The 15,660-nt window shown below is 39.8% G+C and overlaps 1 protein-coding gene across 1 annotated transcript; it reads right to left on the bottom strand.

Moving 5' to 3' along the window:
* On the bottom strand, nt 1–1,398 carry LOC149090560 (uncharacterized). Its single transcript, XM_089264481.1, has 3 exons — nt 1,228–1,398; nt 1,084–1,172; nt 1–1,007 (listed from the first exon to the last, which is right to left on the bottom strand). Exons 1-3 carry the CDS (start codon nt 1,301–1,303, stop codon nt 774–776), a joined length of 399 nt encoding a protein of 132 aa, XP_089120607.1. The 5' UTR covers nt 1,304–1,398; the 3' UTR covers nt 1–773.
* Nucleotides 1,399–15,660: the final 14,262 nt, after the last annotated feature.

Below are 15,660 nucleotides of genomic sequence, written 5' to 3'. Positions count from 1 at the left end.
TTCATTTGGTTGTTGTCTTTTATATTTTATTTAGATCATTCTTCGACAGAGAATTGACATGAAATCAGTTTAGGACAACTTCTATAAGCTAAACTCAAAACTTAAGTGCATCAAAGGAAAACTTGTGCCCCACAAACCAAAAAATAAAAACACTAATTGCACGTAAATCGTCATCTAAACTCACTAGCAGGATGCCCTACTACTGAATCAACTGAGGTTTTCTATAGAAACTGAGATTTGACCCCATAAATACAATCCAAGGAGAATATATAGATATGTTTTAATATGAATTGAGGCTTTTCCAATACTGAACTACAGCCATACATCACACCCATGTATATATGTATAAATACTTATCCAAATTTTCACCCAAGTTGTCTGTCTGAAGTACAACAGAATGTATAGATATATAAACGAAGACTTGAATTTACAGTTACATAAACGATTATTCTATTGTATATATTGTCTGATAGGGGAATGTCCTGTCCATATGTATACCCTCTATGTTTCCTGCCTGAAGTGTAACAGAACTAAGATTTTCCCCTTACATTAACTGATTGAAAAGCTATATTAACCAAAAATTTCGATTATACGGCGGAATGCCCTAACCATAATTAAATAAACTTATATATAATAAAATACTAAAATGTACGAACTATAGCCTAAAGTCTACCTTTAACTATACGTATACATATACCCCTACCTATATCAACTAAAATTTTGCATCTACACTAACCGCCAAAAGGATTCGTGTGTATATGAACCAGGGTCCTCTACTCAATATAGTTAATGAAATATCCAACAACTTCGACCCAGATGCCAACGTTGTTGACGAGCCCAAATGTGAGGCCCGCCATCAGCAGTATGAAGTGTAGCTTCTGCGCCAAACGCGCACCTTTGCGATATTTGTGCTTCCTTCTGGTGGATTGCATCAGTTCCTGCAGCCAAAGGATCTCGGCGCGTGGATCTGTTTGGGTGCGCTTCGTTTTCGGCCCGTTGTCCATCAACTTTGATCGATTGATTGTTGCGATTTCGATTAATATGCATATCGATTGTCCGCAGAACAATGCAATCAATACTCACGCGTTTCTTTTCCTTCTTGCGCTTGTTTCGAACCATCAGGGCGGTCATCGGACGCCTGCGTTTAATTGGCCTTGGCATGGGCTCCTCCACTGCAAGAGATACTTTTCGAGTAAACCGTATAGATGCTTTCGCTGGCCTTCTTACCTAACAACGCATCCCGACAAGATGATAGGAATAATACGACTGTACGCCACACTTTCGATACTTTTGTATATATCATATTTGCAATTTACTCTTTTTACATTAAAAAAATTGATTTAATGCTGACTGAAAGCTGTACTAATACAGTCTGAATACTACGATATGATCCTTACGATATTCCTCCTTTGACGTTTGAGCAGTTGAAGTAGAATTCACATGCCAACTGAGATCGGTGAAGTAAAACTAGTTTTAATATATTTGTTATTCATTTCATTGGTTTATTGGAATACTAGACTAAAATAGGACTAAGCAAGTTGGAGCACTGCAGTCGGGCGTTATCGACTGCAGGATACTCATCCGGATCCCTCTGCAGACTTGCCACGTCCCCAATTAATTGAGGATTTCTGCGTTAATTTAGCTGTTAAATTTTCTGTTTCAAGCTCTAAAAATATAAAAGTCGAGTCTTACCCATTCAGTCACTCCCTCAATGGGCTTATGTATATCCACCATATCTTTTTGAACTTCTGAGCTCAAGCGGAGTTTACATTCCCGATTTCAGCTCACTCCAGCACTTCAACTACCGGAAAGTGAATTTTCCGATTGGCCACGCTCCTAGTGAGAGGAATGGAAAAATCTTGACAGTTTGCAATTTAAGCATATACACGAGTATATGCCCTAAATTCCAAGTCTCTAGCAATGATTTGCACTGCTACGAACAGCGTTTGGCTTCAGAGTGGGGAAGTAGTGGGAGAGTTTTTTTTAGTGGTTAACCGGAAAATGTAATTCGTCAAAAGCCAAGCCGAGTGACGTTCTGATTGACGTTGCATAAAGCTGCTCTACTAGCGTGTGGTTAGAAAAGTGAGGCATCAAGCTCAGCCAGAGCTGCCAAGCACAGATGATGCATATTTCCAATATATGAGTGCTCTCCGCATTGTGTCAAAAATTTAAGCTAATTACAGCAGTTCGCCACAGGAATCAAGGTATCTGCTTACTGAACAGATTGTGGCTTGGTTTCCCTTCAGTGTGTCGGCGTTGCGCAGCTCACACACACCAGAATTTGATACTTGATTTGATATTATTATTATATAAAATACATATTTCCATATGAACGACAGACTTTAATTAGACTCGACTCTAGTTTCTGACGTTCTTTCATAGCCCAAATAGTCAGGAGCAGCTAGATTACATTAAAGACCGAGAGGAAGAGCAAGAAACAGAGAGAGAGAGAGAGAGAGAGGGGGAAGTTAAGATTAGGTCTCTTAATACACAACATATATGTACAGCCATATATGAACTTTATGGCCTTGGCGTCGAGTTCATAAATGCATTACGGTAGCAATTGTCATGCCATTAGCTTTATTGACAATTTGTAGTTGGAGGCCCGTTAAGTTCCGTGGATATTAGAAAGTTTGCCTGCATGTGATTTGCTTGCCATTTTTTTGTAGTCTCGTCTCCAACAGCTGTTTGTGTCCTGCTTTCGTCTGGTCGTAAATTTAATGATGTTTTTATACCCTGAACCCATTGAAAATGCAAACTCAGGGTATGCTGGGTTTTGGGAGTGTGTATGTGACAGACGAAAGGAGGTGAAGTAGTTTATGGAAAGTGAATATATTTTAGATTAAGGCGAGTATAAGTTGATCTAGCCCTGAATGATTGAGTGTCTGTACGTCTTTCTAGCTGTTTGTCCGTATTTCTGCTCGTTCTTCTATCCGTTCGTCCGTAGGTTTGTCTTTCCGTTCATCTGCGCGTCTTTCATATAATAATTAAATATATATTTTGAATGAAAACAACGATCGAGTTGATTTAGCCCTAAATGTCGTATTATCTCGCTTTTCGTTCTCCTCGTCCGTCAGTCCGTTCGTCCGTTCGTTCTTCCTTATATTCACCCGTCCGTACGTCTGTCTTTTCGTCCTTCTGTTCATCTGCATGTTCTTCATTCTGTACGTTCGTCTTTTCGGTTTTCCATATGCCTGTCCGTACGTTCGTCCGTTTGTCCGTCCGTCCTTCCGTAATTCCCACCATCTGTTCATTTGTATGTTTTCCTTCTGCCTGTCCGTCCATCTGCTTGCCCGTTCTGCTTGCCCTTTCTGCTGTCCGTTCGTCCGTCTTTTGGCTTCTATCCGTCCGTTCGGCGATCTCTCCGTCCTTACGTCCGTCTGAGTGCCTGTCTGGCGATCCATCAACTCGTCCGTCTAGCGGTCGGCCTTTCCCTTTTCCCTTCGCTTGCCTGTTAGTCCTTCTGTCCATTCCGTCCGTCTGCTCATCTTGTCCGTTTTTCTGTGTGTCTGTCCTCCGTCCGTCCTTGCCTATTCGTCCGTTTGCATTGTATAGAAGTATATCCACTCTATGGGCATTGCCACTCTTCACCAAGTGCAGGGTATCTAGCGGTCGTGCACGCCCGCCTAGAGCACTCGTGCTTGTACTTCCTTTGTTCTGTTATTGTTTTTGTTTTTGTTTTTTTTTTTTTGCGCATCTTCGTTCGCTAAGCCACTTGGCGTCTAATGAAGGCGTTGATGAGACGTTGGCGCTAGCTAGCTGCGTCTGCGTTGACGTCGCCGCCGACGTCGGCGTCGGTGGCGGCCTGCAAGTGTGTCTAACGTTCTAGAAATAACATTTGTTGGTAATAAATTCCAAAGATAATACACCCACTGGCTCTATGCTGCTGCTGCTGCTGCTCCTGCTGCTCCTGCTGCTGTTGTGCCACAGCTGCCTCATGCCCCATGCCCCATGCCCCATGCCCCATGCTCCATGCCGCATGCCAGACAGTAAAGGCGGCCGCCGCCATAACTCGACTCAGCTATTTATTGCAGCAGCCAAGCGGCATCAGTTGCCAACTTGCTTGGGCCATGTTAGCTGTTTCGCGTTGTTGTTGTTGTTGTTGTTGTTGTTGCCTGGCACTAAGCTAAGCGCAAATATAAATTTGCACACACACACACGCATACAGAGTCATACACACACGCACATTGAAATATTACACCTGCAATTGGCGTGGCTGAGAGGCGTTTTTCACGCCCACACACAATAACACAAATAAACACCCCAACACAGACACACACACACACACACACACACGCGCACATTTCGTGTTGTTAATGAGCCTATGTGTATCTCTCTCTCTCTCTCTCTCACACACACCCACATATAATGATGCGTTTATTAATGCCAGTCATAGTCTTTATTAACAAGATGAGCGCCCATCTAAACTAATTTTGGGTTTTTTAATTATCAAACATCATCTTGAGTTTCTTCATTCAATTATTTCCAGATGGGATTTACCTAGTTGAGGCGGCTATATGAGCCAAACACATTCGCTTTGAAACATTCGCGCTGATTTGGTTAAGGAGTTAAGGACTGTCTATGTGGCTGATGCTGATTTTGATTGAATATATCGTATGGATAGAATATATCGTATCGGACGGATAAACTCTGCGGTAGGCGAACAGACGGATGGACGGAGAGAGCAACGAGTGGACGTAGAGAAATTCGCTCGAGCATTTGGGGGCATTGAATAAAGCCTATTTACTTAATTTAGCAAAAAGATTTTTTCAGTATTTCTAAACATTATTATAATAGTAAAATTTAAGGTTTTCTTTATTATTATATTATTTTCTTCTATTAATATATGTATATATATTTCTATTAATTTATCTAGTGTTTTATATTATATATGTTTAAAAACTTGCATGAATTAAAAAAAAAAGTTTTCTGTCTAGCTAACTATCTATCTAACTATCTAACTATCTATTTATCTATATATGTATATCATATATCTATATATCCATCCATCGATCTATCTATCTAACTATTTATTTATCTATCTATCTATCTAACTGTCTATCCATATGTATATATATATGTATATCCATCCATATCTATCTATCTATCCATCTATCTATCTACCTATCTATCTACCTATCTATCTATCTATCTATCTATCTATCTATCTATCTATATCTATCTATCTATCTATCTATCTGCCTCTCTATCCATCTATCTATCTATCTATGTATCTATCTATATATCTATCTATATCTCTATCTATCTATCTATCTATACATTTGTCTATCTATCCGTCTGTCTATCTATCCACCCATTAAAATACCTATTCCCAACTATTTGATATTTTAATAAACCTATAGGTCATTCATAGACTTCTATTTGCCCAAGCAGCGATGCCTGTTTAGAGCATTAAATTTTCGTCACGCCTAGCGCAGACAATGCTCCAAGTGTCTTGTTCTGCCGTCTCACCCTTTCCACACGCACCCCCTCTCCCCCTTGCCAAGCTCATGCTAAGCTTTTGGTTTCGTTGTTTTTGGCGCTTTCTTCTACAACATTTGCCACTTACTCATAAGCAAATGGGCTGAAGTGCGGGACGACCGAGGGGGGCAGGGCAGGGGGTGTATATGTGTGACGCGTGTAGGCATGTGGCCTATGGAATGGGCACATGTTGCTTCATTTTAACACATAGCAGCCGGAGGAAGGAGGTAGGTTAGGGGCGGCAGTGGGATGCTCGTTGGCGCATGGGGCGTGTCATTAGGTTACATACATTCCTGTAATTACAATTCACCGAGGAGCCCACAATGCGCCATATGAGCCGCAAGTCGAAAGCCGAGAGCCGAGGCGACTGAGCCAGGTCTTTTAATACGAGTATGCAAATCCAAAGAGTGGGTGACAGTGCTGCGGAGGGGGCGGGGGCTGGCTGCTGCTGCTGCTGCTGCTGGGTCATCGATGGCAAAGTTCACAGTCGTATGTAGATTGTCTCCGGCGTGAGTGTGTGTGTGTGTGTGTGTGAGGAGAACAAAAAAAAGCCGTTCACCTTTTTGCCAAGCAACAACAAAATTATGTCATAAAATGTTTTTGCGTTCGCTGCTAATGTCGAGAGCCAGCCAGAGGGGCCCCTGGCGGGGCAGGGGCCGCTGCAAGGTGGAGGGATGGGGAGAGAGGGAGAGAGCTTGCCACAAAATGCCGCATTAAAATCACAAAATACAAATACAATATGCAGAGGCTACACACACTCTGCGGCCGACTCCTGCTCCAGCGCTGGCAAAGCCCATAAGCGACCATAACCACTCCAGGCCACGCCCACTGAGCACAGCAGCAGCAGCAACTTTTATGTTTATGAAAAATTACGTGAAAGCACCGGCACAGTGGGCGCTCAAATGGCAGGGGCGTGCCAGTGCGCCAGCCAAGTGACTAACTTTTCAAAGTTGCCAACGATAAAAGGCGCTACAAATTTCGATATGGAATATTTCCCGTTATTATCCATAAGGGCAGCTGCTTTTGCCTCCCCCCTCGCGAAACCCAAGCTCCAAAAAACAAAAGAAAAAAAAATCGCAGCTCGATTGCCCCGAGACCCATTTGCATGCAGACAAAAGTCGGTGTCTGAAGTCTCCGTGGCCAGGAGATGTGCAAACGAAATGGAGCATCTGGAGCACCAATGGGGCCACACGGCTCAGCGCAGATCCATTGAGCATTGAGCTGCTGCTTAGCTGATCTCAATTTGCGGCCAAATCAATGAGCTGTTCACATCAGGACGGTTAAGCATATTGGATATTAGCTTTTCCTTATGCATAACTGACTTTACCAAGAGAATGAGAATTGCATAGAAAGGCTCTGTAGGAATAGCATTCTCTGCTGCTTACTCGATTGAGCTATTGACAAACAACTTGAGGGCTTCAAAAGGGAAATTGTTGATGATCTGCTGAAGCAATATGGATGACCGACTGGTATATACCCTGTCAACCTACATGAATACTTTATAGATCATTCTAATAGATCGTTTTTATTATTTAAGATCTACATTTATCTCTTATTACATAAAGTCAGATTTTGCATATATGTAAATTCCATTTCATGTGGATGAGAACTGCATAGAAACTGCGCAGTTAAGAGCTGTCAGCGCAGCTCACTCAGCTTGACCATGCACAGAGAACTTTTTGGGCTTATAAAGGCTATTCAAGACAATATTTTCTGCCGACTAGCACATACCCTGTAATAATGAAAAAGCCCTTGGCTTAAACTATATAATTAAACTAACGAGCTAGCCTAGCCAACTCTTCCGCTTCGACTCGATTCACTAAGAAATCTCTTGGTTTTGCAATCAAAGGAAGAGCTTTATGACAATTCATAAACAACTTCAGGGCCATTGCTTGTGTGGCAATGTCCGCTGTCCGCTGTCGACTGGCACATACCCTGTATTCATAAAACTAGACGCCCACACATCCGCCATTATTAATACGGCTTTCAAACAAGTCGTTACCATTGATTAAGATGTACAAATATCTAACTATATAAGACATTTGACGCAATTAAAACTCAACCGTTTCCATACTTATGTGATTAAAAACCCATAAATTTTACTGCCCGGCTTATATTTATGATCGAGTTTTATGGCCCACTTCCTATACGCTAAATATATAATTTTACGATGCGATCACCGAAAAACCTAAAACAAAATGAAACAAATGCACAGAAGTAAAAGTCGAGGGTAGACTTTACGACATTTCCGGTCATGCAGTTTACGGCAATGCAAAGGTCGAGCAGATAGAGATATATGTATATATTTATGATGTAGTTCTAGATGGATCTATAGATCTATATGAGTAAATGTTTTTGATTTAGAGTATATGGATATGCCTTATATATGTGTTATATATATGTATATTTATTTAGTTAATGTTTAATCGTGGTATTACTATGAGAATTGCTGTTTCCATAACCCCATGTATGCTGTACCGCCCCGAAACTATTCCGCTCTATACACTTCATATCATTAAAATTTATTTTTAGCCCTTCTGTGGTTGGTTTAATCAACATTTTTATGGGATTCTGTCAGCTTTGCAGCCATAGCTCTTAATTGGGGAGCGTATACCTTTGCATCATTTGAAATTCTGTTAGAGTTTAGATTTCAGTTTTACATTGAACTCATCTCAACTCATCTCATCGCATCGCATCTAACTTTACCGCAACCGTTTCCACAACATCCCGTCAGGATGTTCGTCAACAATAGATATCAAAAATGAGATGAATGCTTCTTAGTGATGCATAAAACCAGCTGAGCTAAGGCTATAGATGGAGTTGGAGTTGGAGTTGGAGCTGAAATTGTAGCTGTAGCTGTAGCTCTGGCTGGTCCATCTGTCAAACATCAAGAACGTTGACAGTTTTTGTTGCTTTTTATTGTTGTTGTTGTTGTTGTTGTTTTTATTTTAGGGGTGGATTGCTACATTTTTGGGGGGCTTAGGACGGGGGCTTTTGTCTTACTGATATGAGGTTGTGGCTTAGTGCTGCTGCTGCTTGTTGAGCCCGAGGTTGGGGCATGTTAATATAAATGAGCTCATTTCGCTAGGTTTGCCGTGACGGCTGCTAACCAAAAAATCTACCTGGCAACGGACCATATGTGGCCTTTTATTACGGTTATGATAGCGTGTAAGTACAGCATAGCTGGAGGGTGTGGCAGCCGAGGGGGGCTGGCGGCATCCATTAAAATACACACACACATACATATATAGAGAGACAAGCAACAAAAGTCAATGAGTAAAGATGTAGCAGCTGCCGTTGATCCTCCAGCCACTGGCAATGCTACTCATTATGCTAATCATATTCATTAGCGTGCATTTGGAAGACAACAACAACAACAAGAAGAAGAAGAACAGGAGAATTAAAAATCCCAGCACTAACTAATTTGTCACGCTGACAGAGCTCCAAACGGGGCCGCATATCGAACTGAAAGATCTTCAACAGGAGTCAGAAACAAGTCTGATGCTGTGCCAGTGGGGAGTAAACGACTAGGAGATACCCTGAATGAAGTGAAGAGCTGAATGTAAGTAGAAATATTCACGATTATTTATATAGGTCCTGAAATATAACAAATCGCTCTATTTATTATAGGCAGCCAAACTGTGAGCTCGAATTTGCATCTTTTGAAGTAGCCAACACTCGGACGTACTCGGACGGATAGACAATTGGACGGATAGACAATGACAAGGATAGACGATTGGACAGAGAAGAAATTAGTCAAACGTGAAGGATAAAGTGATGAATAAATACTCGATCACAACAGACAATTGGACGAAAACAGTACGGACGAATAGTAGAACAGACGGACGGACGGACACTGGGCCGCACAGGCGCACGGGAAGACGAACATATTATATAGATTATATATAATTTGGACCTTCTACCTGTTACATGCATTTCAATGGAGACTATATATACCCTACATTTCCATTTCCAATGGGAAAATAACTCTGCTTAAGTTGTAGTTGTTTCAATGCGCTAACAGAGCAGGTGAAGTTTAATTTTAATCAAATGTAGATATAAATTTATATGTAAAGTGAGTTCCGAAAATTCGAAAACTCTTTCGATTTACATAGAAATTTGAACTAACGAGAGTTATCGAGAACCAACTTTTTTCATGGGGATAGAATTTTGTTCGATTTTTCGCGATTTTAGAATTAGCGTGGTACACATTATCGAGATACGACTGTATATGTATATGTTGTATCCATGTATAGTCAGGAGTTTTCCAACACATACTATTTCACATAAAAATATTTTATATTTCCGGTTAAATATAGTTAATTATTATAGTTAGGCAATAAGCTTTTTGTTTAAGGATAGAACATCAATAAAAAAATCAAATAAAAAGAAAAATATATATATAAAAATTTTAAAAAATAATTTCATATTTTGCAACTTTGACTCAAACACTGTATTAGCGTTTTACAGCACTACAAAAAAGTTTGTGATGTAGCTATAAATACCTCAAGTTGTTGTCTACTTTCAGCTAGTGTCATTCAAGCATAAACAGAGCTGCACTTGGCCAGATCTGGCCCTTCGAGCGTTTCTTCTCTTGCCTCTTCGCGCTGCTTTTCTTTTGAGTTTTTTTTTTTGTTTTTAATCAATGCGGCTGGTCGAACGGCGGCACTCCCGATGTGCTCATTGATAATCATAATCAAGCTAATGATGCGGCAGACGATAAGCTTCGGCTTCGGCTGCACCAAATTTGTGTAGAGTGCGAGCAAAGTCGCAACCCAGTTTCAGTTCGAGTGTCTGGGCAGCGCTGCTTTTAATGATGATGTAGAACTTGACCGTTGGCTTGATCGCACTGAAGTGACGATATCTTCAATTGGCTACAACATTCCTCAACACACAGACAGGCCAAGGGACAGACCACGTCGTCTCCTACTTATCCAACGCAATTATCTATCAACGCATCGGAGCTGTGGAGCTGGAGAGCTGAAGAGCTGGAGAGAAAAACTGATTGGCTCATCGAATTAAGGGCAGAGACTGAGTGGAGACGAAACCCAGTTGCCTAGTTGGTCTAATGAGTGCAATTTGCTTCTGTCTTGGCTACTAAATGCTCGCATTAGTTTAGATAAATAGCTTAATTAATACATTTTGTGCGCCCAGGCAATGGCCGACGGCCCAATGGCCACAATTACAACAATAACGAGCAGCAATTATTAGCCTAATGGCATTGTTTGATTTCCGCACAACCAGCCAGCGAGCCATACAGCCGCTGAACCACCCAACGAACCAACCACCCAACCACCGGCCAGCGCAATGCAATGGAAAGAAGATTGCCTGCGAGCCGCTAAGTGCTTCATATTTGCACTTGGCAAAGGTTGAAGGCCATTTGCCCATTGCGTGACCCAATCCCAGCCCCAACATATTTCAAATATCCTATTATACCAAACACACTTACATATACATATATCTATATAAATATACATATATATATATATATATGTATATAAGTTTGTATGTCTTCATTTATGGCCATTATGGAGAGCTTTACAATTGTTTGCAGTTTTACAATCTGTAAATATTGTATTAAAAAGTTATTATTAAGCAAGCATCTGATGCGTTATCTAGTTGACTTTGATGGCTTAATAATGTGTTAACTGAACTCGGCTTATTTCAGCCAGAATATAGATAGAGTAGTATATAGATAGAGCTAGAAAGAGATAGGTATAGATATTTATATATGTATATCTTTAATGATAGGTATACAAGCATACATATATAGTTGGCTATTGTTAGATTTAAATGGATATAATTAGATATTGATGTAGTATATATAGATCAATGGGGAGATAGATATGCATAGATAATTGTATATGCTTAGATATACATACATATATATATAAATAGATGGACAATTGTATATAGAAGTACATAATTATATATAGATGAATCATATTATATACATACATATGCCAATTATTATATATATGAATATGAGTATACTATGCATATATTGTATATGTCACTATATATAGATAATTAGATATAGATATAGAAATTCATTATATGATATATATATATAGATATGAGAAGTAGAGATATATGTACATTATAGATACATATACGAGATACATATATCAAAAGACATTGCGAATTTGGTTTTCTGATTAATGTACTTAAGTGTAAATAGACATAAATAAGTACGTATGTATATAGATATATAGTGATATTATACGGTATATTTATAGAAATGGATATGTGTATATGAATATGCCTATACTATTTCATATAGATGGACGTAAATATATCTAGATATTCATAGACCTACATAGATGTAGATAGACATTGATGTATCGTACTCATAGACAATGTCAGATCTACATATATATATAGATATGTATAGTTAGGCACAGATCTTATAGATTCCTATACAAGGTGTGCTCAAAACGTAGCGCGTTAACAGCATTTTCGTAAAGAACTGCTCTCAGACTAATAGATATGTATGTATGTAGACATAGACCATATATATAGACATAGTTGAATACTAAATCTAAGCTTACGGAAATTTAATGAAAAAAAAAAAAAAAAAAAAAATAGATTAGAAGCATTTTAATTAAAGAAATATAAATAATAAATTCGAAACAAGATTCCAAATTTTATTCCTCACATTACATTTATTTTTATTTACTCAATTAATATTTATCTAAGAGTAAAATTTGTTCTAGTTTTCAAAATCTCCTCATTCGAATTTATTTAAAAATCATATGATCAAGCTAATTGGGATGCAAGATAAGTTTTATGAAGATGGAAAGGAATTAAAAAGAAAATATATATATATACATATTTGTGATTTTGTATAGAAAAAGAGAAAAAAGAAGAGAGTTTTCTTTCTTATGGTAACTAAGATGTCATTAATGGTCGTCAGGGAAACAAAATTGGCTGCATGAGTTTTGGAATGTTTTCGTTTTCATTTGCCCTCAGGCGTAGGAAATCGAAGCGGGCTGCCGCCGTCTAATGACTGCCATAGATAGTCAAACAGAAAACAAAGAAATGCCGACGAGCGGCCGACACAGTCAACGCCCCCATGAAGACGCCACAATGGGCATGACTAATGCAAAATGACCGAGCATGCTCATAAACACCTCATCAGCGATCATTACGAAGCCTTCTACGAACGAAATTCGAAATAAATCGATGGCAACGAGCAACGGCGAACGGCGAACGGCGAAGCGGCCAACGGGCTACGGCCACAAATGCCATATGAAAAATGTCTCAATAAATTTGGAGCAGCCAACGAGCAGCGGACGACGCCGACTCCGTTGATCGACAGAGAGTGAGGCATAAATCTTGAAGCCGATCACAGCTCATTAAAAAATTAAATTAATAAAACTTAATTTGCACATAAGCCGAAAGAACTGAAGCAGCCCCCAGAAATCACATCCAAAACAATGCAGTCCCACAGCAAATTACCCAATCGTAGCTCCAAATTAGCTGCCCACCAGATTCAGATCGCTGCGATCGTTTGTGCTTTTTTGTTGGCTTTTGTTTTTTTTTTTTAATTTTTGTTTTTTTTTTTTTTTTTTTTTTTTTTGCTGTTGCTCTCTAATTTTATACCCTGCGTTGCAAAAGCTGGGTAGCTAGGTGAGTTCACTGTTTTTTTATTTTTTGTTTTGTTTTATATTACGATCAGTTTAGGATTTTTAAATCTCAGCTTATCTCTATATAACTGTCTATCGAGATCTGAGGCCATGCAACTCTTTGCTATCATATACCAGATTTTAAGCTCTACTTGTCTTATTAGTATGCTACCCAAATGTGCTTGATCCATATATAACTATATATTTGATCTATAATTACATGAATAATTCATTAATTTTAAGAGTAATCTATAATACTTTACTACTATATTCCTCTACTACTATATTCCTACTACTATATTCCTCCACGGTATCTTGCAGTCGATCACTTGCCATCGCAGCACTTCAACTAGTTTCGTTTTTATTGTTTTTTTTGCTTTGAGGGCGTTTTTGCTGCGCCGCTTTCGACGATTGTTATAGGCGACGACACGATGTCGTCCGCTCGCTGCCGAAATTGATCAATTTGGCGGTTTTTAATGTGTCAAAAGCGACGCCGACTGAGAGGGCCAATTGGCTTGGGCATTGTCTTGGCTTTATTAGCTGCCACGCCCAGTTGATAATTTTGACAACCCCAGGCAAGGAGTTCACAACTTTTGTTTTCAACTTAACTCAACTAGTTGTCAGCTTGCTAGCCGCCCTTTGTTTTTGCATACCAAGCACCTCAACGATAGTCTACATAAGTTCATTGAGAGTGTCCAAAGAAACTTATTTGAATATTAAATGAGATATTACTCTAGAGAGTAAGTATCCAAGAACTATTTGCATTTATTGTTTTGTAAAGTTTTGCCATTTTTTGAAGTATTTACTCTTTAAGTATATTTTGAACTCTTCACTTCACTCCTTTCATTCTAAATTCTACATTACGTTAACCTCCACTCGAGTGCACTCGTCTTTTTTGCGGTATACGGTTATTGAGTCTAATCATACAGTTTTCTCCATTAGTCTACAATGCATTTTTCAATCTCCCACAATACTCACTCTTCCTATAATACCCACCAATTTCTGTTAGTCTGCAGTACCCTGCACTACTCTTGACAGCCACTACACGCCATTACCATCTACAACTCTCTACGACTATACACTACACTGTTCTCTACTAGTCTCCATTTTACTCCAATACTCTACACTATACTACTCTCTACTATTATCCACTACTCTACATTACTGTCCACTAATGTACACAACTTTACTCTTCACTACTCTCCACACTCTGCATTATTTTCCAGTACTCTGCATTACTCTCCACTCTCTGCGCCACATTACTTTTCACTGCTCTCCATTGCTCTACATCACTACTCTACATCACATTACTTTTCACTACTCCTCACTTCTCTACACAACATTACTCCTCACTACTCTCCACAGCTCTACACAACATTGCTCTTCACTACTCTCCACTACTTTGCATTACTCTCTTCTACTCTGCATTACTCTCCACTACTCTACACTGCATTGCTCTTCATTACTATCGACTACTCTACACCACATTACTCTTCACTACTCATTACATCACCCTACTTTACACTACACTACTCTCCACTACTCCCACACTCTCCAATACTTTTCACTACTCTCCACTGCTTTCCACATTCCTGTATAGTTATATTTAGTTATGGCACTATGTCTACATTCGACGTAGTCTACACACGCCTCCACCCAACTCCACAACTCAGCACAATTCTTTAGATATTCGAGTATATGCGGTAAAGGCAATTTGTTTTATGTGGAAGGCCTGGGACACAAATCAATTACGCGCCCTCTTCAGTTGCCACGGCACACATTAATGAAAATCAGAGGAAAATTCAATGACGACCTCTGCCACATGCAGCGTCGCCATCAAAAACCAAAAACCAAAAAACCAACTAAAATATAGAGAGAGAGAAAAAAAATTGAAACGATACGAAACGAAATGAAATGAAATGAAAACTGAGACACGGTAGTTTTTGCCTCAATTTGGGTAAAACAAATTCATTACGCAACAACAACAACGGCAGCTAGAGCGCAACGGATGCGGCCCATGACAAATGAAGGGCCGCCCAGCGGGTGCGCTAAGCCAATAAAGCGAACCACACACAACGTGCCTCCGATCCGTTGGAGTCTCCGGTATTCCAGCTCGGACTTCGGCTCGGCGGCTGCGAGCCGGGCTTAGCGTGAAAAATGCGTGTGAGAAAAGCCACACAAGTTGCCAAGTTGGGCCATCTTAGGCGTGTTTGATTGAGTTGCATTTCCTATCGGGCGCACGCCTTTTGGAACACTTTCCATATAAAAACAGAAACGGAAACTTTCATTGGAAAATCGGTGTGTAACCGTAGACAGCTTCAAAAAAAAAAGCAAAAAGAAAAATCCACGAAAAAAACACGCAGAAGAGAAGACTCTCGCTTATGACGACCAAATGTTGACAAAACAAACAAATAAACAATAATCGCTGACTGGGCGAGCGACCGGCGCCAATTCAAAGGAAATCCGAGGCTCGAGGGCAAAAAAGTCGAAATGAGGCCAAGCGATGCTAACAAGAGCACATCGTGCACAAAGTTGCGACTCAAATTACGGC

The sequence above is a fragment of the Drosophila navojoa genome, chromosome X, assembly GCF_054131105.1.
Source record: "Drosophila navojoa isolate 15081-1374.11 chromosome X, UAZ_NAV_1.0, whole genome shotgun sequence".
Lineage (NCBI taxonomy): Eukaryota > Metazoa > Arthropoda > Insecta > Diptera > Drosophilidae > Drosophila > Drosophila navojoa.
The sequence above is the reverse complement of the archived record's forward strand: the minus strand, read 5'-3'. Positions and strand labels throughout refer to the sequence as shown.